The sequence below is a fragment of the Capra hircus genome, chromosome 10 (genome assembly GCF_001704415.2).
Source record: "Capra hircus breed San Clemente chromosome 10, ASM170441v1, whole genome shotgun sequence".
Classification (NCBI taxonomy): Eukaryota; Metazoa; Chordata; class Mammalia; order Artiodactyla; family Bovidae; genus Capra; species Capra hircus.
The window spans coordinates 47,472,975-47,500,694 of NC_030817.1; the positions used below are offsets into that span (position 1 = coordinate 47,472,975).

Genomic DNA, 27,720 nt, shown 5'->3' on the forward strand with positions numbered 1-27,720 from the left:
TCCCAATAAAGCTTATCTTATAAGTAGAAAGAACTCTCTAGTTCACAAAAATCTTCCAGACAGAGTAATTAATTTCTTCTTTACGACACCATAGTCAGGCAAGATGGCTGTTTCTGTTCCCATTCTGCAGAGGAATTAAACAATGCTCTGTGAGGTTAAATAACCTGTGCAAATCACACTGCATAGAGGAAAGACAAAGTGTTTTCTAGCACATTTTAAAGAACAGGTCAAAGAAGTGAAAGGATTCTAACATCTTGAAACTGAAAACAGAAACTGACATGTCCTGCTGACCTTTTCCTGCTCACACAGAAACATGTTACCTCTGGTGTTGTTGGTCATCTGTGCTACTCTGCACTGTGCTTAGCCCCTCAGATGTGTCCAACTCTTGTGACCCTATGGGCGGAAACCTGCCAGGCTCCTCTGTGCATGGGGATCCTCCAGGCAAGAATGCTGGAGTGGGTTGCCATGCACTCCTCCAGGAGATCTTCCCAAACCAGGGATTGAACCCAGGTCTGCCACATTATAGGCAGATTCTATACCATCTGAGCCACCAGGGAAGCCCAAGAGTACTAGAGTGGGTATCATATCCTTCTCCAGAGGGTCTTCCTGACCCAGGAATCAAACCAGAGTCTCCTGCGTTGCAGGCTGATTCTTTACCAACTGAGCTACCAGGGTAGCCCTCTGGTCAACTGACCGTCCCTTAATGATGGCTAGTAATGGGACCTTACTAATTCACATGTAGCAGCTTCAGGTTTTAAGGTACACTTATTATAAAATATTTTCTTTATATCAAACCAGTATCTGCTTTCCCAGTGCTTCTAATTATAAACTGGTTCTCCTTCTACCCTTTAAAACTACTATAAAATATTTCCGTCTCCTTTTCTATGTCTTCCCCTTTTCAGTGCCTTTCAGACATTAAAACTATCATGCTGCCCCAAGTTATCTGCAGCTGTTTATTGAATAACATGCCTTCTGGAGCTTACAAAGTTCTGGTCATATACCTTGAGGTGATTTACATTTTATATTTCTCATAAAATGGTGATGCCAAGGAACCACCCTCATATTCCAGATATGTTCAAATCAGCAGAAAATGCTGTTGCTCTATCACACCCTTTGTCTTGACCTATCTATGATATTAATACATGATTAGATTTCATTAGCTTTGATCACTGCCTCATCAGTTGCTAAATCATGTTAAACTTGAGCACGAGTAAACCTTTAAGACTCTAAAATTTTAATTTTACTGATGCTAAGCCATGTCACCCCCATTCTTTACTTTGCAATAAAAATTTTATTGCGAATACAGACCTTTTCCTTTTCTCCTCGTCATCAGGTTGGCATTTGCATAACCATAGAAATCATTTCCTTTTCTCTGTGAATGAGGAGCCCATGGCATGTGTTATTTATCTGTGTTCACTGAACCACTGAACAGAGGCTTTGGTGCTTAGCTTCCTGCAACTTGTTTTCTCTCCTTACATTGCTACCTTCTGGCCTGAGTTTGTCTTACAACATCTTCTATTATACAATGCACTTAAAAGACAAAGGCACAGTTTCTGCCTTTACAAATCTTCTACTGTTCACTTACTGTCCTGCTAGAGCTTTTACCAAATGACTCAAAATTCTCCATGGCTCAAAAGGAACAAGTCCGCTCTGGATCATAACCTGAAACTCTACAGAGACTCTCAGACTTTATTCAGGAACAAGCTCATACCTTATTTATGTTTTCACTATATGATTATTTCCCCATGTACCGAAAGCCTACAAAATAATGCCTTTTTAATGAAAACATGTCTTCCTATAAAGTTATTAGAGAGTTTCAAGACAAATACTGTACATAGTTTATGCTTTTATAGCCTAACTGTAGTTAAGCATTTACATAAAGTCTGCTGCTGCTGCTGCTGCTACTAAGTCGCTTCAGTCGTGTCCGACTCTGTGCGACCCCATAGACAGCAGCCCACCAGGCTCCCCCATCCCTGGGATTCTCCAGGCAAGAACACTGGAGTGGGTTGCCATTTCCTTCTCCAATGCATGAAAGTGAAAAGTGAAAGTGAAGTTGCTCAGTCGTGTCTGACTCTTCGCGATCCCATGGACTGCAGCTACCTCAATTATATTAAGTCCAGTTACATTCTTCTATTTTAGAGTTTCCTAAACAATATTCCATGGAACACTTGTGTGTCCCTGAGAGTTAGTAGATGTCCTGTGTGATAGGTGTCCTCTAGCCTAATAATTTTAAGAACAGGTATGTTACTGAAAGGTCAAACGGTTTTCCCTACCACCGTGAATCGCACAGCCTTTAATGTATTAAAAAGCATTGTGAATCTTTAAGAGTATATGAAATCTCTTAACTTCTCTAGGCTTTCTACTTCCTAAAGGCAACTTGTAACTTTCAGGAAGCGCAAGGTTAGTAATGACAATGTAGTGACTGTAGTAAAACAGCATATTTTAAACTATACCAAAGAAACATGAGAACTACAACTGCAGGTTTCCTCCACTATAGGAAAGGAGAGCATTCCTATGAAACCTTTTATTAGCTGAAATGACATAGGCAAGAAGCAGTTACCCTAGGACTCATTCTGCTCAGGGATGCACAAAATAAATCGAGATCAAGCACAAATACAGTCCAAAATCATGGCAGCTTGATGCTCAGATGCTGGGTGTAATTCCTGGGTTAGGCGCTGGGTGGTACCACTCTTGCTACTCAGGGTATACACTGCCTCTGTAAGAGCTCACTGCTGTTTTAACATGTTTTTTCACAAAAGTGAAAATCATTTTCATGTCTTTTTTGGTTAGTGAAAACAGTGCTAATGTAGGTCATCTACAAAAGTGAAGTAGCATAAAGCCAATTTTCAAATGGGGAATACCTGTACTTCTCAAGCAGTTCCTCTCAGTTACCTAGTGGGATTTTCCCCTTTCTTTAGTCCATCGTGGTAAATTATCTGGTGGCTGCTGAAGTGGAAAATGGCAGTGCTAATAAACAAGACACCATAGGTGTCACCTCTTTGAAAGTCTTTATTGATTCCTTCAGCAACAGCATTATTTCCCAGTCCTGTTGTCTGTCTTTTTAAATTCTCTTTATTATGCCTCCAACATATCATTGGAGTCATTCACTGACTATAACATTTCCTACTTGATCACAGTCCCTTTGGGAACAATCTCTAGGCCTCTTTTGCTTCATATCCTTGGTGTAAGTTCTGGTTCTCAACACAGATTTAGTAAATATTTGTTAAGGGAGAAGAGGAAGAGAGAATGGCCAGGAAGGTCACCGTATCACTGATGTTCTTTAGGGTAAGCCATAGGTGATGGCCCTTCCTCAAAAATTAGACCAATCTAAATTAAGGTTGTCACCATGCTACTTTACATACACTGTGAAAGATCATTCGTTTTAAAAGAGTATATGATCACTGAAGAAATGAAAGGGAAATTTTTTTTAAATGCCTAGAGAAAAAATGACAGTGAAAATATGATAACCCAAAACCTATGGGATAGCGAAAGCAGTTTCAAGGGGAAAGTTTATAGAAATACAATTCTACCTCAGGAAAAAAGAAAACTCTCAAGTAAACCTAATCTTACACTTAAAGCAACTAGAGAAAAAAAAGAATAAAACCTAAAGTTAGGAGAAAGGAAGAAATCATAAAGATTGGAGCAGATATAAGTGAAATAGAGACAAAGAAAACAATGGCAAAAATCAATGAACCTAACAGTTGGTTCTTTGAAAAGAAAAAGAAAATGCATAAACCTTTAGCCAGACTCACCAAGAAGAAAGAGAGAGGACTCAGATCAATAAAGTTAGAAATGAAAAAGGAGAAGCTGTTACAGCTGACATCACAGAAATATAAAATACTACAAACAACTATAAACCAATAAAATGGACAACCTAGAAAAAAAAAAAAAGAACAAATTCTTAGAAAGGCACAACTTTCCAAGACTGAACCAAGAATAAAATTAAAAAATATGAACAGACCAATCACAAGTTATGAAATTGAAACTGAGATTTTTAAAAAAAATACAGAAAAGGAATCCCCACACACAATTGTTGGGAATGTAAACTGGTACCACTATGGAGAATTGTATAGACATTCCTTAAAAAACTACAAATGTATCTTCCATATGATCTAGAAATCCCATTCCTGGGCATATGTCTGAAGAAAATCATAATTTGGAAAGACACATGTACCCCAGTGTTCAGTGCAGCATTATTTACAATAGCCAAGATATGGAAGCAACCTAAATGTCCATCAACAGAGGAATGAATAAAGAAGATGTAATATGTATATGTATATATATCTATACATATATATATACAGACACACACACACATGCACACTATGAAATCATACTCAGCCATGAAAAGAATGAAAAATGCCATTTGCAGCAACACAGTTGGCCTAGGAGATTGTCATACTGAGTCAAGTAAGTTAAATAGAGAAAGACAAATATCATATGATATTGCTTGTATGTGAAATCTAAGAAAATGGTAAAAGTGAACCTATTTACAAAACAGAAATAGAGAAATAGAGTCACAGATGTAGAAAACAAACTTATGGTTACAAAGGAAGAAGGGAGGAAGGGATAAATTGGGAGTTCAGGATTGCCAATATAAACACTACTATATATAAAATAACTAATGAAAATCTACTGTATAGCACAGAGAACTCTACTCAGTACTCATTAATGACCTATATGGGAATAGAATATAAAAGAGTGGATATGCATATATGTATAATTGATTTACTTTGCTATACAGCAGAAACTAGCAACACTGTAAATCAGCTATACTCCAATAAAAATTAATTTAAAAAATAAGAGTATAACTGTGATATTCATTCAGTTATAAAACTTGTCAAATAATATTATTTAACTCATCAACTAATGAGACAACCAGTAAGATCTTACAATTGGCTCAAAGAAGAATTCCAAGAACTTCACATAAAGACAAGCAATGAGGAAAGCTGAAATAAATTTGAATAGAGGCAAAAAGATCTGGCCACAAAACGGTGATCAGCTGCATCCCACCAGAAATAAATAATTTGCATCTCTTTGGACAGGAGTCATAGGCATTATTATCCATTTTTACCAATTTACAGAGTTTTACATAGCCCAGGTGACCCTAGCGGTAAAGAGTCCATCAGCAAGGCAAGAGATACAGAGACTCGGGTGCAATGCCTCGGTCAGGAAGATCCCCTGGAGGAGGAAATGGCAATCCACTCCAGTACTCTTGCCTGGAAAATTCCATGGGCAGGAGAGCCTGGCAGGCTCCAGTCCATGGGGGTGCAGAGAGTCAGACACAACTGAGCACACACACATAGCTCCGAGTGAAGATAACTCAGATAGGTCTCATGAGCACTCATTAAACGCTTTTGCCCATTTCAAAGTTTTTCACAGTTTTTTCTGACAACTACATATAGTCCCAAGAGATCATGAAACATCATCTTAGTTGCTGCTCATTACTCTTCCTGTACTTTACTAACTTAAGCCTCCAGCACTTATGCTCAGGTATGATAAGATTGGAGCTTGTCTGGGAAACAATGAATGGGAGAATGCTTTCCCCTCCTGAGAAGCCACCAAGTCCTGGTTCAGTCTATCTCGCATCTCTTTGCAAGGAGGGTGTTTTATTTCATCTGATGCTTCCCTGGTTCATTACGTAAACAGAGCTCCGGAGCTCACCCCACCCAGTCAATTCCAGGCAAAACTCCCCTCTCAATACATTCATTAATACTTTTCCACTTAAGTATCATATCACGTTTCCTGAAGAAAGGAATTCTGATATCTTTTCATCCCCCAAGGCACCTGAAACAATTCTGGACTCTTAACTCCACAATAAATGCTTTCTATATGTCACAGTACCTAATATTTATATAAGGTCAAAGTATAGAAAATGTTTAAATATTATATCTTTGTCATCCCTTCAAAGATAAGAAAAGGCTTTCCCCATTTTTCTCTGCCCCCTATTCATAAACATTGGTGGATTTAGGTGCAATTTGTGTTTTCACAGTGCACTCAGCTACAGTGGAATGGGATTGTAAGTGACCATGGGTTTTTCTTTTTGAGGAAGGAGTTTGTGATTGTAGCACACTTTCTTCAATTTATATCCCCATTGCCTACTTTCTCGGGTCTGTGCCTTGAATTTTCTCTATATTATAGTCTCTAAAATTACAACCAAATGCCTACAAATGCTCAGAATATGTTTCTGCAGAGGGAAGAAAACTGAAGTAATTTTGAATTTTCAGTTGACATGTTTTACCTTGGAAACCTTTAAGTAGGCTAGACTGATGACACACAGGAGAGTGTATCAGAATCATTTGTTGAGCTTTTCCAAAACGTGCCATCCTGTGAGAATCTTAGATCCTAGTGAGCCGGGTTGCAGTGCGGGTGAAGTTTAGCATTGGTACAGGAAGAGAAAGACAGACCCATTTATCTAACCTTAACAGAATACAATGAACATGTCATCTATAAATTGCTGGGAAATAACATCCTTAGCTCTATCACATATCTTGAGATAGATAGTCTGCCCTCTGAAGTGAAGTCTGTGCTTAATACTTGCAACATTAGAAACTCTAACATCCCTCAATGACCATTTTTATTGTCAAATATATATCTTCTCTATTATTTAACCTATAAATATGGTGATGTTTTGAGTTGTTGGATGACTGTAGCAAAGAAAAATAAGAAGAAAGAAACTGCTTTATTACATTTCTCAGACACAGTTTAGGGGACGTTGGGTTTCTAAGGACCACTCTGCATCCTCAGGGTGGCCTGTGTGTGTGTACCACTGTGTGATTAGATCACAGCGAAGGTGGGAGCAGTGGGCACTTGGCCTAGAATTGCAAATCAGTATCTGGAAAACATGTGACCAGAAGATACTTTATTTGTGAAATCTGACAACCTGGATATTTTTCTCATGCTCTGGAAACAGAAGTCAACAATCGAGTTGACACATTATCTTAAACCTAGCATTCTGTAAGCATTCGGCCTCTGCATCTTCATGATCCCATTTAACTAAAGTTTTAAATGAGAGCAACACTTGAGATACCAAGGCAACCTGAACTGCATGGCGATGACTTGGTAATGGCCACATGGTACTATGTCTTTGTATCTATCTTATGTTAATCATACTGTACTATTCCATCTGAACCTCATGACTATGGCCCTAAAATCCCTCATCTAATACTTTTTTCTAAATGCCTCTGCTTACATTGTTTTTCTTTTCTTTTTAGCAATACTTTCATGCAGGAGGAAATGGCCTGAAAAAGAATTTCTTGGAGAAAAGCCCAGATCTTCAGTCTCTGAGATATGCTCTCAGTCTTTATACCCAAACGACTGATGCCTTGATAAAGAAATTCATAGACACCCAAACCTCACAGAGTAAGTAACACACTGGACATGAACAGAGGTAAACTGAATACAACTAAACTTCGACATAGAAATCACTATAAATAATATCTGTAATTTGACTGTAATAAAGCATCAATAAGAATGGATGATTATGATTTGTAAAAAAAATTATTCAATTTTTAGAAACTTGTTTTATAAATAATTTCAATAATACTGAGATATGCTTAAAACTAAAATTGTGTGGAATAGTTAACCTTTGCTATTGATTTTAATTTCATAAAATTTAGTAAACTCTAGTTGTGAATAACCATAACTGATATTCTCAAATTAGTACAAAATAATCAGTGTTTATTGGTCTCAGTAACTTCTAAAGTACAATAATAATTCCTCAGATCCTAACTTCAAATGAAAATAATCTCCTGCTCTTGGGTTTTCAGGAGGGAAAACTCATTTAATCTTAATTTTATAGGAGAAAATTCTAAGTCTTTGAAAAGAGCCAGGTATGTTAGTGGAAACTCAGATCTATTTCATATGTCAAAGTTCCCACCTCATAAGCTTCTAGGATATTACTGTTAAACAACCTTTCCTTGAAGTTGCTTTGTGATTTATTATATTTTGGTAATTAATGCATTTAAAATCTGGCATTTCTGAGTGATTACTGAAAATGTCACTCTAAGTAAAAAAAAAAAAATCAAATGCAGGCTCAAATTCTAGAACATAATAAATTGCACCCACTATAATCAAAATGAGGAGGAGGACACAACTTCTTTCATGAGAGATCCTTCCAAAGGAAGCACACAGAATTTTTTTTTCTTAATAAAAATCCTTCAGACTTATCTGTTTCATCATGGATACTTTCACTTTTCTAACTACATTTGAAGATAATACCAAGGTAGGTACTAGGTAGCTGCTTGACCTAATACTTTATGCTTTCTTACAGTGTCCAAAAAATGCTACAAACACTCCTTTTAATGCAATCGTCAAACCTAGATTACATCTTAGGATGGTTCCAAAAAGGAGAGAGTTGAGTGTAAGGCCTTGTCAAGAGGTACATTACTCCCTGAATCATGATCTCTCAAGGTTTTCTAAACTATAAATATGAATGCAATTCTAACACAACTCATCATAATACTGTTGTTGCTTTATTCTCAAGAAAATGTGAGTGTTTAAAAACTTAGCTTTGCTTTTGTAGGTATACATTATGTGTATATACATACAACCCAATGCCGGGAGCCAGTGTGAGGAATTCCACCCGTGACAAGGTCATGCGGCAGAGCTCTGATGGCAAGGCTAATCAGACCTCAGGCTTTCCCCCTGGAATTTATTGAGCATCCACCCCCTGCAAAAATAAGAATCTGCCTGCTTTTCCACTCTTCTGATATTCTCTGGAAAAAGTCAACTCAGGGCTTTAGTCTTCTGCATTTGAAAGGGATGTTTCAGTTAAACCCCTCTGATAGCTCTCTAGCTTGCCTAACAGGTCCCCCAGACCTCTTGCAGCTTGCGAATTGCTTACAGCCCCCCAGCCGCGAGAGGCACAAAGCTTAAAGCATCTTAAAGATACAGAGCCTTTTCTAAAGAGTTAAAAATCATATTGGTGACGGGTTTTCACTGTTGACTCAATGATTGCCGCGAGGCCTCCATATTCTTTATCTTTTAGGCACCTGGGAGGATGTTAGTCAATGTAAATGGGATATGGAAAAAGATATATAGTAGTTTTGATGTTAGCAACACTAGACTTTTGAGTTAATTACTTTTCTCTTTGTTATATATCACTGCACTCCTCTTGTGTCCTTGCTATGTAAGAATGTAACTTTATTTAGTGCTTTCTGAGAATGGCACCAGACTTTGGGAAGATCAACACAAATAAGTCTTCTGGTTGACAAACCCTTATCAGAAAAAAAGGCTGTAAAATGTTAATTGGCCCTTTTGGCTGGAAGATGATATGAATTACCTAAGACTTGTGTATACAATTAGGTATGCGGAGAGAAAAGCCTGGCTTTGATAAGAGTCTGGACTGCTAACGCTGCATAACTGTGTTACCCATTGATCTCCATGTTTTATCGAAAGTATAAAAGGCCTTCTGAACAATAGAGGCCAGAGCCAGTTGCTGGACTGGTTTCCCCCGTGTCTCCTCTTTACTCTAATTTCAGGCTGAATTCCCATCTGGAGCAGGGCGGCTCACTAAGTCTACTTACTTGTCCTGGCTTTTAAGATCCACGCGAAAGGGAGCCTAAGGAGGGGCACGCTTAGATATTCAAGTGGGCGCCGGTGGCCCAACGTAGGTAGTGCAAGCTCCTTGTCTGGAACTTTATTGGCCTTCCCCGTAAGCCAAGTTATTCAGCCTTCTTTCTCCACTTATTTTTCCTACTACACTATTTCTTCCTAATCTAATCTTATATTAATAAATATTTCAACTTTGGTGTATGGAATTTGGTACACATGTTTGTTTTGTATGAATTGTATGGCAATATTAAAAATATATGGGGAGTAGGGGAGTAAGAGGATTCATTATCCCAATACTCCCTAACTATATTAATTATTTTAGTCTTGGTTTCTTTTTTACTTGCCTTTTCTGGCTTTTTCTAAGTAACACAATTTTTTCTGCATAATTGAAATTGATAAGCTTTAGATATGAAATGGCTTTGCCTTTTCTCTGATAGTACCTTCAAGCATGCTCCATGGAAACTATTCCCATCTCCCCCTCCGTCCCTCCCTTGGCATCCCTCCAGCTGGTCTCAGCCCACCATGACCAGCTCCACAGGACCTGAGGTGTGGGGGGAGTTTGATGTGCGCTCTGCTCCCCTTCCCCATCATCTTCTAGATACCTCTCTGCTTCAGGGTATTGGGGGCAGAAATTGAAGGGGAGGGGGAACATCTTTAAAGTCCCCCTACAGTTGTGTCCATATGCTGACTTTCCCAGGGGCCCAATGCTAGGGAACCTCCTGTCCGCTGAACTTCATGATGAATGCAGCCTGCCCCAGGTCCCTATAGGGACCCCTCAGTTGCTGCCTCCTGCAGCACATGCCATGGTTTCTTGCTCCTTGAATATCTTCTTCTAGTGTCCAGCCCTCTGTAATGAGGTCCCAGCAAGAAGACTGATGACCAGCTTCTGCCCATGGCGCCCCGTGGAGCTCATATATTCTTTCCACATTTTAGATGATCATGAGGACTTCCTGACTGTCACCTGCCATCTCTCTATAGCTCTCCTCTCTACCTGCTCAGATAGTTGTTTATACTTTTAAATTGGAGGAGAAGGGGAAGGAAGAAATACTGCTGCCTAATATAGCACAACCCTTGTTCAATCAAAAATGAGGCAAGCCAGTCTCACCAATTAATGGATGCAGTGTTTCTGAGTCTCTATTCATCTTTTACTCTAATTCTATCACAATCCTACCTCAATACTCATTGCCACAGACTGAATAATAAAGTGAGCAACAATACCATATCCTTCATAAAATATGGAAAGGAGAGATAAGAGGAAAAGTCACTGGATATTAGAATTATTTATAACACAACCAAAAATAGAACATATTAAAGGACACAGTCTCCATTTTCTGTAACAGACCCTAAATGACTTCCAAATGCCTGGGGCCAGTCTGTGTTCTCTTTGTCTTCTAAAGAACCTCAGCTTCTTCGGGTTCTTTTAATGACAAACATGGAAAAGTTGACTTCTCAAGAGTCCTATTTAAATGGACTGGTCTACTGTTCTATGGATGCTTGACCTGGGCTGTACTAAAAGAGAGGAACTTGGGTGCCACTCTTATATCCCTGCAGATGAGTATTTACAATTATAGTAGGATCAATTCTCCCCCTTTTTGTATTTCTTATCCTAGTACAAGGAAGAGTCCAAAATGATCAGATGAGGTCTCAGTTTCCAGTTTAAATACTATTGCAATTATCCAGATAATTTTCTAGGATTTGGCACAGTATCAAATACCCATGAAGATTTATTATATTTAATTTTGCCAATCTTATATTTTGTTAATACAGTTTAGAAAGACCATGCTGGTGTTATGGTGTTTTTCAAATATAAAATATGAAATGGGAGCTAATGCTACACATTGAGACCTCCTTCTACCCTCTGCCCAAGGCTCCCCATCCAGGGTAAGCTAGGGTGTCAGACAGCTAATATCCCAGGAAGCAGCCCTCGGCCAATGGAAGATAGGAAGTTGGCAGATAAGAAAACAAATAAAACTTTAGCTTCCTCAGTTGGGAAAACTCTAACATGAGTTCTACACAAACTCCAAAACTCCCCTGTGATGTGAAGCTCCATCCTCTCTGAGAGGACGCCTTCCCAGGTGGATCCTTTACCGTGGAATGCTTGTCTCCGCTTTCACTCCCAGGGAAACCCAGATCCAGGGTCACACTACTAGGAAGCAGGGAGCCAGGTTCCAGTTAGCTACTCTAGATCTATAGCCTGTGCTTTTAACCCCCATGCCTGCATCTTCTTGATAATAATTAAATTATAAAGGTCAAATACCCTGAATGAATTTTCCCCCTTTACTTGAACTTTTTCTCTTACAAATTCGCAAGTTAGGAATACAGAACTAATTAGAGAAACAACTTATAACCCAGTGAACATTATTTGAAAAATATTTTACATTATGATTGATAAAATGCAAACTGATTTTTTGTCCCCTTAATTTCTAACTCATACATGTGCAAGTATTAATGAATTATCATTCAACTGTTAATCAACATGCTGTGTAAAAGAAATTGGAATCCTTTAGAAATGTAACTGTGCTTTTTAAAGTATCCATATTTTGTTCTCATATTCTCATAAACTCTTCCCTTAGTCCATTTTCTTCTTTCCTTTTCTTTTGTTAAAATGTTCTTTTGCATCTCTTTCTCCTTTCTGCATTATCCTTGTCTGTGTTAGAAAATTAATTGTAACATTAAATATAAGGAAAAATGAATAATTAATTGGGTTATATTTTTCACTGTCTTTAAACTGAAGATACACTTTCCTTTGAAAATATTTTTAATTCAGCTTTTACATAAATGGGTTTATGGCATAGAAAAACACTCTATATCTTACTCACTTATTCTTTATTTTTTCTTTTTCAATTTTCTCTGTTTTCACCTTCTCTTCCTCTTTCTTTGATCTCTTTTTAGAATAGATTTAGATGTCCTCTTTTTCCAGTAATAATAATAAGAAAAAATGACAAAGGGGTATAGTTTCATTAGACATTTATGAGGCAAATTGGAAAAACACTCTTCTTTCTGTTCCAAATACTGGAAAATAAACAAATTCAAAATGGAGTGATAAGTATTCTTAGGTCCTCAAGTGAAGCTGACAGATCAGTTTATAAGAGTAACATGTTTATTAGTCTAGCAATGTACTGTGGCAATGAAATACCACTATACTCTGTTAAAGTGCTGCACTCAATATGCCAGCAAATTTGGAAAACTCAGCAGTGGCAGAACTGGAAAAGGTCAGTTTTCATTCCAATCCCAAAGAAAGGCAATGCCAAAGAATGTTCAAGCTACTGCACAATTACACTCATCTCACTTGCCAGCAAAGTAATGCTCAAAATTCTCCAAGCCAAGCTTCAACAGTATGTGAATCAAGACCATCCAGATGTTCAAGCTGAATTTAGAAAAGGCAGAGGAACCAAAGATCAAATTGCCAACATCCATTGGGCCATCGAAAAAGCAAGAGAATTCCAGAAAAATATCAACTTCTACGTCATTGACTACTCCAAAGCCTTTGACTGTATGGATCACAATAAACTATGGAAAATTCTTAGAGATGGGAATACCAGACCATCTGACCTGCTTCCTGAGAAACCTGTATGCAGGTCAAGAAGCAACAGTTAGAACCAGACATGAAACAATGGACTGGAAATTGGGAAAGGAATGCATCAAGGCTATATAGAATCAAGATCGCCAGGAGAAATATCAATAACCTCACATATGCAGATGACACCACCTGTCAGAAAATGAAGAGGAACTAAAGAGCCTCTTGATGAAAGTGAAACAGGAGAGTGAAAAAGCTGGCTTAAAACTCAATACTCAAAAAACTAAGATCATGTCATTCAGTCTCATCACTTCATAGCAAATAGATGGGGAAACAGTGACAGACTTCATTTTCTTGGGCTCCAAAATCACTACAGATGGTGACTACAGCCACAAAATTAAAAGATGCTTGCTGTTTGGGAAAAAAAACTATGACAAACCTAGCTAGCATATTCAAAAGCAGAGACACTACTTTGCTGACAGAAGTCTGTCTAGTCAAAGCTATGGTTTTTCCAGTTGTCATGTATGGATGTGAGAGTTGGACCATAAAGAAGGCTGAAGGCTAAATGCTGAAGAGCCGATGTTTTTGAGCTGTGGTATTGGAGAAGACTCTTGAGAATCCCTTGGACTGCAAGGAGATCAAATCAGTTAATCCTAAAGGAGATCAATCCTGAATATTCATTGGAAGGACTGATGCTGAAGCTGAAGCTCCAATACTTTGGCCACCTGATGCAAAGAGTCAACTCACTAGAAAGGGCCCTGATGCTGGCAAAGATTGAAGGCAGGAGGAGAAGGGGATAATAGAGGATGAGATGGTTGGATGGCATCACTGATACAATGTACATGAATTTGAGCAAGCTCTGGGACATGGTGAAGGACAGGGAAGCCTGGCATGCTGCAGTCCAAGGGGTTGCAAAACGTCGGACATGACTGAGCAACAACAAATACCCTGCATTCACTTTGAACAACAACAAATACCCTGCATTCACTTAAGAAATATTTACTGAGTATCACCTCTGAGATCGCGTACCATAGGGTATATATTCAAAGCTGAACCTAGTGCTCTGTACACCAGGTGCTCTACTGTGGAGGTTCTCGAGCAGAGGTGATTTTGTCCCCCTGGGGCATCTGTCAATGTCTGAGGAGCTTTGATCCTTTCATCTGGGAGTGGCATTTGTTACTGGTATCTAGTGGATGGAAACCAGGGAGGTTGCTAAACATTGTACAGTACAGGACAGCTTCCTACAATAGGAAGTTATCTTTAAGTCTCCAGATGGCAGTAGTGCTGAGGCTGGGACACCCTGCACTAATACTAGTCTGAAACAGTGTAAGAAGTGAAGTAACATAAATCGTGTTAGAAGAGGGATAGTTTGACTCAGGAAGACAAATAAAAGTAGAACAGCCAGTGGAAAAACTGAGTCTTGAAAATAGAAAGAGAAAAGTATTTTGGATGCAGAAACTGTCCAGGAAAGAATATACTTGCATTCTTAATTTTAAAATCCCAATATGTCAAGCATATCCTTAGTATATTTTTATGAGGAAACAATGTTTAATTGTTTTTAAAGCAAAATTCACCATATCACTACTTATGTTTGACACTTATGATAGTGTAAGGAACTCTAAGGCACTTTTTAACACTATTTTGTGTAACATTAGTAGAACTTATATTAATATTTGTAATAATTACCAAACTCTTCCTCTTGAAGTTGACCCTATGGTTTAAATTAGGTAGTTTCCTTGAAAATTTATACTTTCTCCTTGTTGTTTCTCAAAGATATGCTACTTACAGTTTTAGAAGCTGGTACAGAATTCATTTCTTGCATCTTAATTACATTATTCATCATCATTAACAAAAAAGCTTCTCTAACTGCTATTTCATTATACCAAGGGCTCTTCGAACATTTCATACAGTAGAAGACAGTGAAAAATGTACAAAACTTTAACATATTAAGTAGAATTTTTTTCAGTGGATAACAATTTGGAATGAGGCACAGAATGATTAATTTCTGGGCTATCCCAGGTCATATTCTGTTTCCTTACCTGAGCATTTGTCACAGTTTGAGGAACTTAAATCTAAAAATATTTCCTAAGGGAATTTTTTTATGTCTAAGTTACAACTGACTCATAAAGCAAAAAGAAATGACGGTATAAATTAAAATATATGAAATGAAATGTTTTTATTCTATACTCTATCCTCTTAACTCTTTATGAGCAATATCTTTGAGTCCTTGCTTACTTGAAATTTCTTAAAATTTAAATACCATCTTGGTCATTATAATAACCTGTTTTCTGCTAAAGTATAGTACATTTTCATCTAAAATGTACATCAGATAGCTACATTTTGAATCTTTGAAAATGCTTCAATATTCATTATATATAAGGATTAATTATCTCTAATCATGTTCAAATTATAAAAGATACATTCATAAGAAGAAAAGAAACTCTTTGTGGTTTACTGTAGAAAAGATCTCTTATCAGAAATGTAGAACTTAACATTAAAGGTATTTAGTTGGCAGAAGAGCTGGCATTGAAATAAAGAGATTAGTTTTAAGGTCAAGGGCCACCACTGGAATTTTACCTTGATCCCACCTATGGAAAATGCTGAAGAATGTCTTCAGGGTATGTGGAGAAATAATATTAAAATCCATTCAGCCATCTTCAATTTAATACTGATTTGAAACCAGAGTCAGACCTGGTTTCTCATTTTAGTTAATCAGGCTGTCAGAGATCACCAGATAACCAGAATCCCCTCCAACAGACCTATGCCATCGTCTTACCCCTGGAACAGTGGGATTCCATTAGCTAGTACTGCCTTCCAAGATAAGGGGTTAGCATTTCTTGGGGGATACAGTGGAAAAAACTGAGGAGGGTTTGTGTGATTTGGCTCTTCAAACACTGCAGTTGGTCTAAAGACATTCAGCTCTAGATGAGGCTCTTCAGTGCAATCAAAAAGCTGTACATAAAAAACTTTAACAGGAGTGGTGATGTGATATGGTTCTGAGAACACCGAATCTTTTCCCAGGGTAGAAATGTGTTAGATAAGGTAACAGTAATGCTGAGCAATCCTGGGCACCAAAAGCAAGTTGGCCACCACTGTGCTAGTCTTCCCAACAGTCCTCGGGTGAGTAACTTCATCCACACTTGTCAGGGTAAGCAATGAATCACAAATATATTAAGAAACTTGCTGAAGTCATGGAGGTGAGTGGCAGAGCCAACGCCCTTCCCACTATATCACACTTAAGCAGCAAAGAAAGCAGAATCTGTCATTATGACTTTCTACAACTCAAGCTCTCTTCTCTATAGTTTTGAATAATTGAAGTTACTTCATCCTCCTTACTTCTTATTCTGGTATGACTAAAGCTCCCTGCTGCCCAGGAGACGATTGTTCAGTTGCTATTGTTTTCATATCAGCAAGAAACTCTCTCCCCAAGAACATCTTCCTTACTTCCCCAGTTTCTTCTCATTCTGACCCCCAGTACTGGGCATACTTAGTGGCCAGAGAATCTTTTGAATGTTAATTGGAAGTAATTATACTATAGGAATCTAGGTTGAAATTAAGAAAATTCATTCTTCTTTCAGAAAGCCATTTCTATTAATATATAGCCTGATTTCTCACCTCTAGAGTCCACTCTGTGTGTGTGTATGTGTGCATGTACACATGCGTGTGTGTAAGCGCAAAGCTGTTGCTACTTTGGTCTTCTCTCTCTTTTCTACTCTTCTCACCCTTGGGCCCACCAGCAAAAATGCCATTATGTAACATTCCCCATGCAGATAGAGTCATATCATGATTGCTTATCTACATTTCTTTGCTCTCCCAATGTAAACCTTGTGAAGATGGGACGTTGCCTACTCATCCTTCAAATCTAAATGCTCAGAACAGTGCTAGATACAAAGTAGGTGAATTTAGTGAATTTTAGAAAAAAAAAAAAGCTGGGAAGTTAAATGCAGAAAATTTAGAATTATGTGATAGGACATAGTCCTCATATTTGAATTGATGCAATTACAAATCTTTATTGAAAGCAAGTGTATTTACAGCCAAAAAGAGAGGAAGAGGGAGAGAAAAGGAGGGAAGGAGAAAGGGTGAAAGAGAGGAGCTCACAGTTTGATGGCTGATGCTGTTCAGTAGTTTCTGTACAGGCAGAAGATAGTAAATGCCCCTGGAGAAACTCAAAGGGCTATATAAAGTTAGATGGAGAGACTTAAGGTCACAACTAACTCATCCTTAGGAGCATTTTCTATGTGCCAGGCTTTGTGCTAAATGCTAGTTAAACTCCAATGAAAGACTGTGCTGAATATCTTTCATTTGCTACCCTCCTTTCTCCCTAGGAGGCTGGGCTGTATGGATTACAACTATGCATTCTCTTACTGTTTGGTTCCCACTGGGTTCAGTCGGTAGGGAGCCCATGCAAAGCTCCCTGGGAAGAAAGAGTGAGGTCAGGTACTCCTTCTCTCTGCTTCCTTGGGGCATGATCCATTCATTCAGACTGACTTTGTCCTTTGACTCTAAGTCTCTAGAAGTTGCCTTCCCTAAAAAACTCTCCCTTTGGCTCCCAGCAACTACTTCTGCCCCTCAGGCTTCAGGGACTACCAGTATTAATAGCCCCGCTATTCCTTGTGTTTTCCTTAACCCCCACCTAAACCTTCATAAACAGCCTCTTTCTTAAACCTTCCAAAATGACCCTAATTTGAGTTTCCATATGTTTGCTAATGATACCCCAATGGAAACAAAGGTAACTCATGGCTTTGCTAGGTTTTTCTTCCATGCCAAGTCTTTCACTCAGATCATCAAAGATAAACATTTTAAAATAAACAAGTCAAGCATCAGAATAATCATCTTTGGACTGAGAAAAAAAAAAAAAACATTGCATTTTGATGACTGAGCTGTCCAGAATGAATAAAAGAGCTTTTCACTCACAAGGATATTTCCATTATACTGTGGCCAAGTCATCAAAATCCCAGCTCCCACTTTCTCATAGCGCAGTTTATCTGACCCAGGGTTTCATCTCTGAAAACCAGAAATCAGATTGAGACAGCTGGGAGCCTCTGGTGAAATCATTTGCAAAATCTAAGCATCCTCACAGCACAAAGCAGGTGTTTGTTATATGTCATGTAATGGGGAAATTATCATTCTTTGTGTATTCATCTAAGTGCGTATGTGTGTGTGTGTATATATATACACACACACACATATATTTCTAGGTCTGAAAAAGAGTTCTTTCATTGTTACTGCATTCATTTTTTACATAAATAGTTGGAAGATTAATTTTGCTATAACACTACCCACACAACTGTGTATAAGGGAGGGGCATCTTTTCATTTCTCAATTTGGTGAAAACCAGATCTCATTCCAAGACTATGCAGAATATCAGAGGTATCAGACCACTGCTTTCTCACTTAAAGTACTCTCTGTTAGTTGTTTCTTAAAGGCTAAGTTGCATTTAAATAATTCTGATGGTAACATATAGACTTTTCTAAAATTACACAAAATCAAAATTATTTTCTTTCTAAAACAAAACGACAAAACACTTGACATTTGGCCTTGCAATCAAAGATCTAGCTAATAACCACTCATACCTGCAGTTTACTATAGTTTATGTGTGTGTTGTGTGTGTGTGTGTGCATGCTCAGTCATGTCCTATTCTTTTGCAACCCCATGGAGCCCACCGGGTTCCTCTGTTCATGGTTCTCCAGGCAAGATTACTGGAGCGGGTTGCAATTTCCTTCTCCGGGGATCTTCCTGACCCAGAGATTGAAGCTGTATCTCTTGCATCTCCTACATTGGCAGGCAGATTCTTTACCAACTGCACCACCTGGGAAGCCCTTACTATAGTTTATAGGCATCTTCAAGTAACTTTTTCTTACTTGAGTCTGAAAACAGCCCTGCGGTTACTGGATGCTCTTTTGAGATGGCCATTTCACCCAAGAGCAATAGATGCCATTGAAGTGATGTGAGCAAGGGTATGGCATGGAGAAAATAACTGAAGGGAGACAAGGCAAAAGCAGGTGGACAGGTTGGAGGAGGCTAGGCTGGTGGGAATAGCGATGGAGACATGTGAGTATGTTTCAGGTGCAGTTCAGCACTATAAGAGGCATGATCTGGTGAAATAAATCTTGTCAAATTAATAAAAATTTAGGAAAATAAATTTATAAGATACCAAAGTAAAGCAACTTTTAATTCTCTGCAGTGAAATTATGGTTATTTTCTGCCTGCTTATAATTTTCTGTACTTTAAAAATTATCAAAAAATGTCCAGATTTTTAAAATCATAATTTAAAAAGAAATACATGAAGAATACATGTTGATATGCAAAGTACATTAGTTTCCTTGACTACCAAGGTATAATCAGTTCAAAGTGGTAGGTTTTGATGTCTTTCAGGGCCTTGGATTATAAATCTGTGAGCTAAAATAAACAGCCCAGTTAAACCTTTGCCTTAGGATTCTAAAGCTCTCAAAATTGCTCTGGAGGTAGAATTATATGGAAAATGCAACATGTAAATATATATGTTATATTTACAAACATATATACATTATATGTATACATGTAGTTTAATGATTTGTAAATCTTATTTTGTGAAGAAATCAAGCAGAGTAAATGTGTAATACATTGATTAAAATTAAGCAAGTGCTATGTCAGTGTTAAAACAGGTGTTCTTAAAAATATCTAACACTTTTTTATGATGGGTAATTGTGATATTCTTCAGTGATTTTGTTACTGCTGTTATTTTTAAGACTGATTAGAAAGTGAAATAGGTTAGAATCAGGTTAGAATGTTGGGAATTTTATGGAAACACTGACAAACTGAGATTTCAGAAAAACATTCTTCAAATCACTGAGTCAAGAAAGCAAAATGCAGTACAATTTCTCTGTTTTCATTCACTAAGATCAAGTTTTTGTGACCAGTGGGGTCAGTGGCATTAATTGAAAATTGTAGGCTATTGCTTCCCAACCTCTATGTGCCCTTTATAACTAACTTCCAAGAAAAGATATGGGCTATTTCCTCCTTTAGTTATTCCTTAGCACCGGAAGTTAACCCTTACTATTCAGTGTGTGATTTAACTTAGAAAAAGAAATAACAACTGTGTTAAGTGAAGTGGAATGGAAATAGTAAATCTCAGTCTTTAAAGGTTTAAAGTCAAGCTTGTATAAACCTCTGGCATAAAGGTCACTGCTTATTTATGGAGAAGAAGGGGCAAGAAATCAGTGTGTTAGATGACACCAGGGTAGGGAACAGTGGTCATGGCCCAGGCATTTGTCCTACATCGGCTTGGCTATCTGACCTTGAGACAAGTCACTCAACTTCTTTAAGCCTCAATTTTCCCATCTGTAGAATGGATAACATAATTCATTCCACAGTCTTTGGGTTGCTGGGAGGCTCACAGTGGTGATACACATGGCACACAGTCTCTCAGTGAATGTCTATTCTTACTGCATCGTTATTGTTGGATGCACTGTCTGAAGAGTACATCTTATTCAGCTCTCTTAGGAGGCAGCTATCTGAGCCGGGAAGCCAGCGATCAGTCAGGTGCTCCTCTGTGAGCTGTACCTCCAAGTTACCAAGATGCTGTCTGAGTGACTGAGAAGCCTGCCACACTGCCACCTGAAGGAGTCACACCTGCAGTTTCTATGAACTTCTCCTCCATATATGCCATGGTTCCCAATAATTGTATATTTTCTGAATCCTTGCTATAGGCACAGAGCACTATGCTGGGTGGGAGACACATGTGGAAAATTTCCTGCTCCAGGAACCTTACAGTGAAACTAAAAACAGCTGCATGAAAGGGAAAAATCACCAGCTCTCCAGGCCACTGAGTTTGAGAACCACCAGAGTAAAGAGTCTTTAGGGAGGAGTGAATGGAGGGGAGATGGAAGAAGTAGGTTTTGATCAGGCCTTAAAGAGCTTTGAATGTTAGGCTTAAGGGTGTAGAGATTGATTTGTAGTCAATGTGAGGCCCCAAAGAAAGGGGTGATCAACAGATCAATCTAAAGTACTCATGGTGTGCCATCTGCTTTTGCATAGGAGGGAGGAGGGGAAGGAAGGAGGGAGGGAGGGAGGGAGGAGAGGAGAAAACTTTTAGAAAATCATTTTACAGTTTTAAATGTTTACAGTCTAAGCACAGCAATAGCAGGAATAGACAAGAAGGGAGGAATAAGATTCTACAGGTCAATACAAACCAGAGCAAGCAAAGGATAAAAAGTGGTAAATTTCGGCAACTTGTAGATCGGTGACACCTACCACTGAGCAAAGTGTAGAAGTATTGATAGGGAGCTGTGATAAACTCAATTTTACTTATTTCTGTCAGTGTTACTAGTGGAGCATACAGGGAACTATGTCCACTGGAGAGATGGAAGAAGTATGGTGAGACCAGTCAGTCCTGCAGCTCCGTTCAGGAGGTGATGGCTGAATCTTGGGGAGCGGGAGTGGGGTGGAAGCACTGAGGAGGGGCACACAGGAAGGGAGGATAGTTGAAATCATGGAGAAACTACCACTTTGAGGAAAGGCATGGCCAGAAACATGATAGAGATCCGGGCAGGGGAAATAGCAGTGCCATTTCACCGCGTTTGCTACCAGTGCCTTAGAGTCTCTAATTGAGTCCGTGCACTTGAGAAGGAAAAAGTATGTAGCTCTGTGAGTCCTGTGGGTAAATCATCATGCTTATGATGAAGGCCGACTAGGAAAAAATACTCATTACGACCATCACTGCTATTAGCCTCAATTCAGTTCAGTTCAGTCTCTCAGTTGTGTCCGACTCTTTGCAACCCCATGAAGTGCAGCACGCCAGGCCTCCCTGTCCATCACCAACTCCCAGAGTTCACTCAACCTCACATCCATCGAGTCGGTGATACTATCCAGCCATCTCATCCTCTGTTGCCCCCTTTTCCTCCTGCCCCCAATCCCTCCCAGCATCAGAGTTTTTTCAATGAGTCAACTCTTCACATGAGGTGGCCAAAGTACTGGAGTTTCAGCTTTAGCATCATTCCTTCCAAAGAAATCCCAGGGCTGATCTCCTTCAGAATGGGCAGGTTGGATCTCCTTGCAGTCCAAGGGACTCTCAAGAGTCTTATCCAACACCACAGTTCAAACGCATCAATTCTTCAGCACTCAGCTTTCTTCACAGTCCAACTCTCACATCCATACATGACTACTGGAAAAACCATAGCCTTGACTAGACAGACCTTTGTTGGCAAAGTCATGTCTAGCCTACCTAGTGTTAAACTGTGTAATGGCCTTCAGTACCATTGGAAGAACATAAGGGTGCTGGCCATTTATATGTACTTAAGAAATGTGTTACCTCACTTTGGGTTTTCTTAGAATAAATGTGTGGTTCTCACATTTTAGTGTACATGAAAATTACCTGCAGGGCTTGTTAAAACACAGACTGATGGACCTCACTCTTAGAATTTCTGACTCATTAGGTCCCAGGCGAAGTCTGAGAATTTGCATTTGTAACAGGTTCCTGGGAGCTGCTTATGCTACTGGTCCAGGAACCATACTTTGAGAACCATTCTGAAGCCTTGCACAGAAACACACCCTATGATGAGGCCACCTATAGCTCATTTAAGGCATTGACTACAAACTTTAACTGCAGGCAATTTTTTTTTAATGTTTTCAGGGTGAAACCTCTAGATAAAAGGAACATGAGAAGCATTGAAAGAAAGCATAGAGTCAATAAAAATGTTATTTTTCCAAATGAAAGAATGTGTTTTACAGCCTCAAAGGAAGATCCTCAGGTAGACACTACACACATACACAGACCCAAAAATGCAAAATACAGAAAAAATATTTTGCTCTTTGCCAGAGTTGACATTCAGCCCTGCATATTTTCCTTACATTCTCCTCATATTTCAGCTTTCAGTTTAAATGGCATTGCCTTTTTAGTGTAATAGGAGAACCTAGAAACTTGATTACTGCCTGTGATTCCAAATAAAAGGGGTTATTTTCAATTATTTTCAGTTCAGTTTTGTTTATGAACAATGTTATGTGACTTAAAAGCCAATTTTTGTGGGAAAATTTCTGTTTACCTATATGTTTATGGTGCAAACTTCTGTGATAGATTTAGAGTACATTAGATCCTTCTAGCTCTAAATTGCCTTGCTGTCTTGTAGTATACAGTTACACCTCGTTTCATTTTCCACTTGAAGTCATTTCATTCCTTTGGATTACAAAAACCTTGAATTCTCTTTAACTGAAAAGATGAGGTAACTTGATAGAGCATCCGCCTTAGCAATAATAACTCCCAAGGTAGATCAAACTAAACAGAGCAAAACTATAGACAGCATGTCCTACATCATTTGAGAAAGGAAAGAACATGGACTTGAAAGGCAGGAAAGCCACTATGAAGAAATTCAAAAGAATGGAAGAATAAACAGATGTACTGGAAATACAAATGAGGATCAGTTTTTCTTTTCCTTTAGAGTAAGACTATTTGGAAATTAGCAGGTAGATGTTACAGTTATTTAGATGGCAAGGCTAGTGAATCCTAGAAAAACATGGTCCAAATGTCCATTACTTAAAGCACGCCTGAATATCCTCTCAGTGACCCTATAAGCAACATGAGACTTATACCCATTCTCAGAGGAGAAGACAGGGCTGAGATTGAGTGATTTGTAAGAGTTACATCGATATTAAGTACAGAAATGGTCTCAAATCCAGATTCTTCAAAATATAAACACAAGGTATTTTTCCAATGCCCAACCCACTAACCAAAGCTTTCACTGAAAAGTTGATTTTTCATTTAGAATAATGCTCTGGACAAATGAGTAAAACTAATTTTGGTCCATAGTCATTTCTCTTTGTCATTAGCCGACCATTAGTTACTTATACAAGCAACAGAACTAAGATGTAATAAAGTCTAATAGAACCTCTTTTTATTTGTGTGGATAAATGGGAACTGAGATAGTTAACTGTAGACATTAATTCAACATCTGCCTAAATATTTTCCCTGGTCATGGGGAGTCTTTGGGAGGTATAGTTAAAAACAGTATTTCCTCTCAATCTTTGGGAAGACAGGAACTAGGAAGGTAAATATACAGAAGAATCAACTATTGACTCAGGGATATAACTAGGTTGGGCAGATTGTTAAAGTCATCAATCAATAATAATTTACTGTCAGCAAGGCACTTATTTATCAGTTCACTTATTCATTTAATCAACATAATCATTCATAGATTCACTTTACACACCATATGGCTGAACGCTACCCAGATAATTTATTTCCTTCCAACCATCATTTACTATGATTATAAATGGTATAAGTCTATTGATTGGGATTCAAACTTAGGTTTCAGTCTCTGACTTTTGTGTCATTCTGATTTGATACAATAGCCATGAAGTGACATGTCCGGCTATCAGATGGCAGAACCTCCTACTAGCGCCATTCAGAAAACCCACGAAATGTTTATATGGCCTGAGATTTTATGTGCTCAGAGTCTACTGTGCGAAACTACATTTCTTTACAGTTCTTAAAACCAGCTAGCAATTAATGCAGCTTATGCAAAATGGCAGTTGTAAAAGGCAATCTGAACAGAACACGGCTTTGCAGTATTTTAAAAGATCATGTAATTTCATAATTTCCACACTTAACTGACAACAAAGAAGTTTGGCATTGGTTTTAAGGCCACTCTACCTTCCCGTTGTTTCTCGATGTATAGGCATTTCTGTTAGGATGGGGTTCAACCTTAGAGGCAGATGTACCCTGTCCCTTTCCCCAGGCAACCAAGCTTCCAGGGAGGTTGAAGGAGGGTAAGATGATTCTGAGCCTCCTCCTTCCAGTTCTCCACTTTCTGTTTCTCCACCCAGCACATCCCCTGTATATGCAGATAGGAAGTACCTTTTTACGCTAGTCAGGTTAAAAAAAGACCTCTTCATGTAAATTATTGATATATTCAATAACAAAATCATGAAAAACAAAAGTGAAAGTGTTAGTCGTTCAGTCACTGCCAACTCAATGGACAGTAGTCCACCCAAGCTCCTCTGTCCATGGAATTCTCCAGGCAAGAACACTGGAGGGGGTAGCCATTCCCCCTTCAGGGGATCTTCCCGACCCAGGGATCAAATCCAGATCTCATGCGCTGCAGGCAGATTCTTTACCATGTGAGCCACCAGGGAAGCCCAACAAAATCATGAAGGAGAATCTAACTGGACATTGTTTAATGACTAAGTGAGGCATCTTAAAAAAGAGAGAGGGGGGAGAAAAAACAGAGATGATATTAGTTGTGTGTTTGTTATACTAACTTTCAGAAGATAATAAAATTGGTCCTGGGCACTGACCACAGGTGAAACACTTTAGCCTCAGGAAGTTGGATTTTGTCTAATTCTTGGATCAGGCTGAATCAAAAGGCAAAGACTGAAGTTTCCTAGATAAGATGGTTCAGTGAAGAGTCCTAGAACCCAAAGCATTATCTGCTCAAATACGAAGGAAACACTAATATTTAAAATCTGTTTTTTTTTTTCTGAACTAAATTGAACTTTCCTCTACAAGTATGATCATATTATCAATTTCTTCAAATCCTGGCCCTGTCACTTCGTAACTATCTAATGACATTGGGCACTTCATTCATTTATCTTTGCATCAATTCTGTCACCTATAAAATGCGGATAAGAATAGTACCAAGGGCTTCGGTTGGTGAGAAGATTAAGATTAAGATTAATATATGTAAAGTTCTTAGAACAATACCTAATACCTAATAAGTACTTTATAACTGTATTCTTAATTACAGAACTAGTGATATTTCATTGTTTTGTTTAAAATAATTCAGTTGTGTTTTCATCCTTTATTTTGCAAAGAAAACTATCTGGAAATACACTTCCTAGCATTCATGTTAAGACTGGTTTTAGTGATGCAAATGCGTCACTTAAGTGTATAACATTTTTCTCCAGAAATACTTAAAATTCTTGGACAGCTTTATATTCATTGGTTCATTTAAACAGACTCAATTTTCAAATGACTTGTACTTGATATAGTATAGAAATGTAGTAAAAAAAATTGAAAAATAATCATCTATTTTATTATTCACTTGATCTCATGAAAAAACAATTAGAGTGCTAACAGTTTTTTTCTTACAGCATCACTTCATGGGAAATAGATGGGGAAACAGTGGAAACAGTGTCAGACTTTATTTTGGGGGGCTCCAAAATCACTGCAGATGGTGATTGCAGCCATGAAATTAAAAGACGCTTACTCCTTGGAAGAAAAGTTATGACCAACCTAGATAGCATATTGAAAAGCAGAGACATTATTTTGCTGACTAAGGTCCGTAGTCAAGTCAAACCATAGTCAAGGCTATGGTTTTTCCAGTGGTCATGTATGGATGTGAGAGTTGGACTGTGAAGAAGGCTGAGTGCGGAAGAATTGATGCTTTTGAACTGTGGTATTGGAAAAGACTCTTGAGAGTCCTTGGACTGCAAGGAGATCCAACCTGTCCATTCTGAAGGAGATCAGCCCTGGGATTTCTTTGGAAGGAATGATGCTAAAGCTGAAACTCCAGTACTTTGGCCACCTCATGCGAAGAGTTGACTCATTGGAAAAGACTCTGATGCTGGGAGGGTTTGTGGGCAGGAGGAGAAGGGGACAACAGGATGAGATGGCTGGATGGCATCACGGACTCGATGGACGTGAGTTTGAGTGAACTCCGGGAGTTGGTGATGGACAGGGAGGGCTGGCGTGCTGCGATTCATGGGGTTGCAGAGTCGGACACGACTGAGTGACTGAAGTGAACTGAACTGACTGAACAGATATTAAATATAAAAATGGATTTAAGAACATTTTTTCCATGAAAAAAATGTCTTCATTGGCAGTGATAGTTGTCTATTGAGTGTTTTAATGTTTTGACTAAACTAACTGGTGGTTTTGGTCAAACATCCAATATGACTGAGTCTTGCTGAATTGGACTGGGTTTGAGATAACTTAGTGTGAAAGTTCAAACCAGAAATATGAATTCCATTTAAGAGATTATATTTACCAGAGTGCTTCTTTTCAGTTCAGTTACTCAGTCGTGTCTAACTCTTTGCAAGGCCATGGACTGCAGCACATCAGGCCTCCCTGTCCATCACCAACTCCCAGAGGTTACCCAGACTCATGTCCATTGAGTCAGTGATGCCATCCAACCATCTCGTACTCTGTCATTCCCTTTTTCTCCCACCTTCAATCTTTCCCAGCATCAGAGTCTTTTCCACTGAGTCAGTTCTTCACTTCAGGTGGCCAAAGTATTGGAGTTTCAGCTTCAGCATCAGTCCTTCTGATGAATATTCAGGACTGATTTCCTTTAGGATTGATTGGTTGGATCTCCTTGCAAGAGTCTTCTCTAACACCACAGTTCAAAAGCCTCAATTCTTTGGCGCTCAGCTTTCTTTATAGTCTTACTTCTCACATCCGTACTGACTACTAGAAAAACCATAGCCTTGACTAGACGGACCTTTCTTTCTTGGCAAAGTCAAGTCTCTGCTTTTTAATATGCTGTCTATGTTGGTCATAGCTTTTCTTCCAAGGAGCAAGTGTCTTTTAATTTCATGGCTGTAGACACCATCTGCAGTGATTTTGGAGCCCAATAAAGTCTGTCACTGTTTCCATTGTTTCCCCATCTATTTGCCATGAAGTGATGGGACTGATGCCATGATCCTAGTTTTCTGAATGTTCTGTTTTAAGCCAACAT

General features: G+C 38.5%; 1 protein-coding gene across 1 annotated transcript in view; it reads left to right on the forward strand.

Moving 5' to 3' along the window:
• Positions 1 to 27,720, forward strand: part of UNC13C (unc-13 homolog C) — a 678,662-nt gene that overhangs the window by 615,094 nt on the left and 35,848 nt on the right. The window contains exon 32 of the mRNA XM_005685753.3: positions 7,215 to 7,362. Coding sequence (XP_005685810.2) covers positions 7,215 to 7,362 — 148 coding nt within the window. The remainder of the gene's footprint in view (positions 1 to 7,214; positions 7,363 to 27,720) is intronic.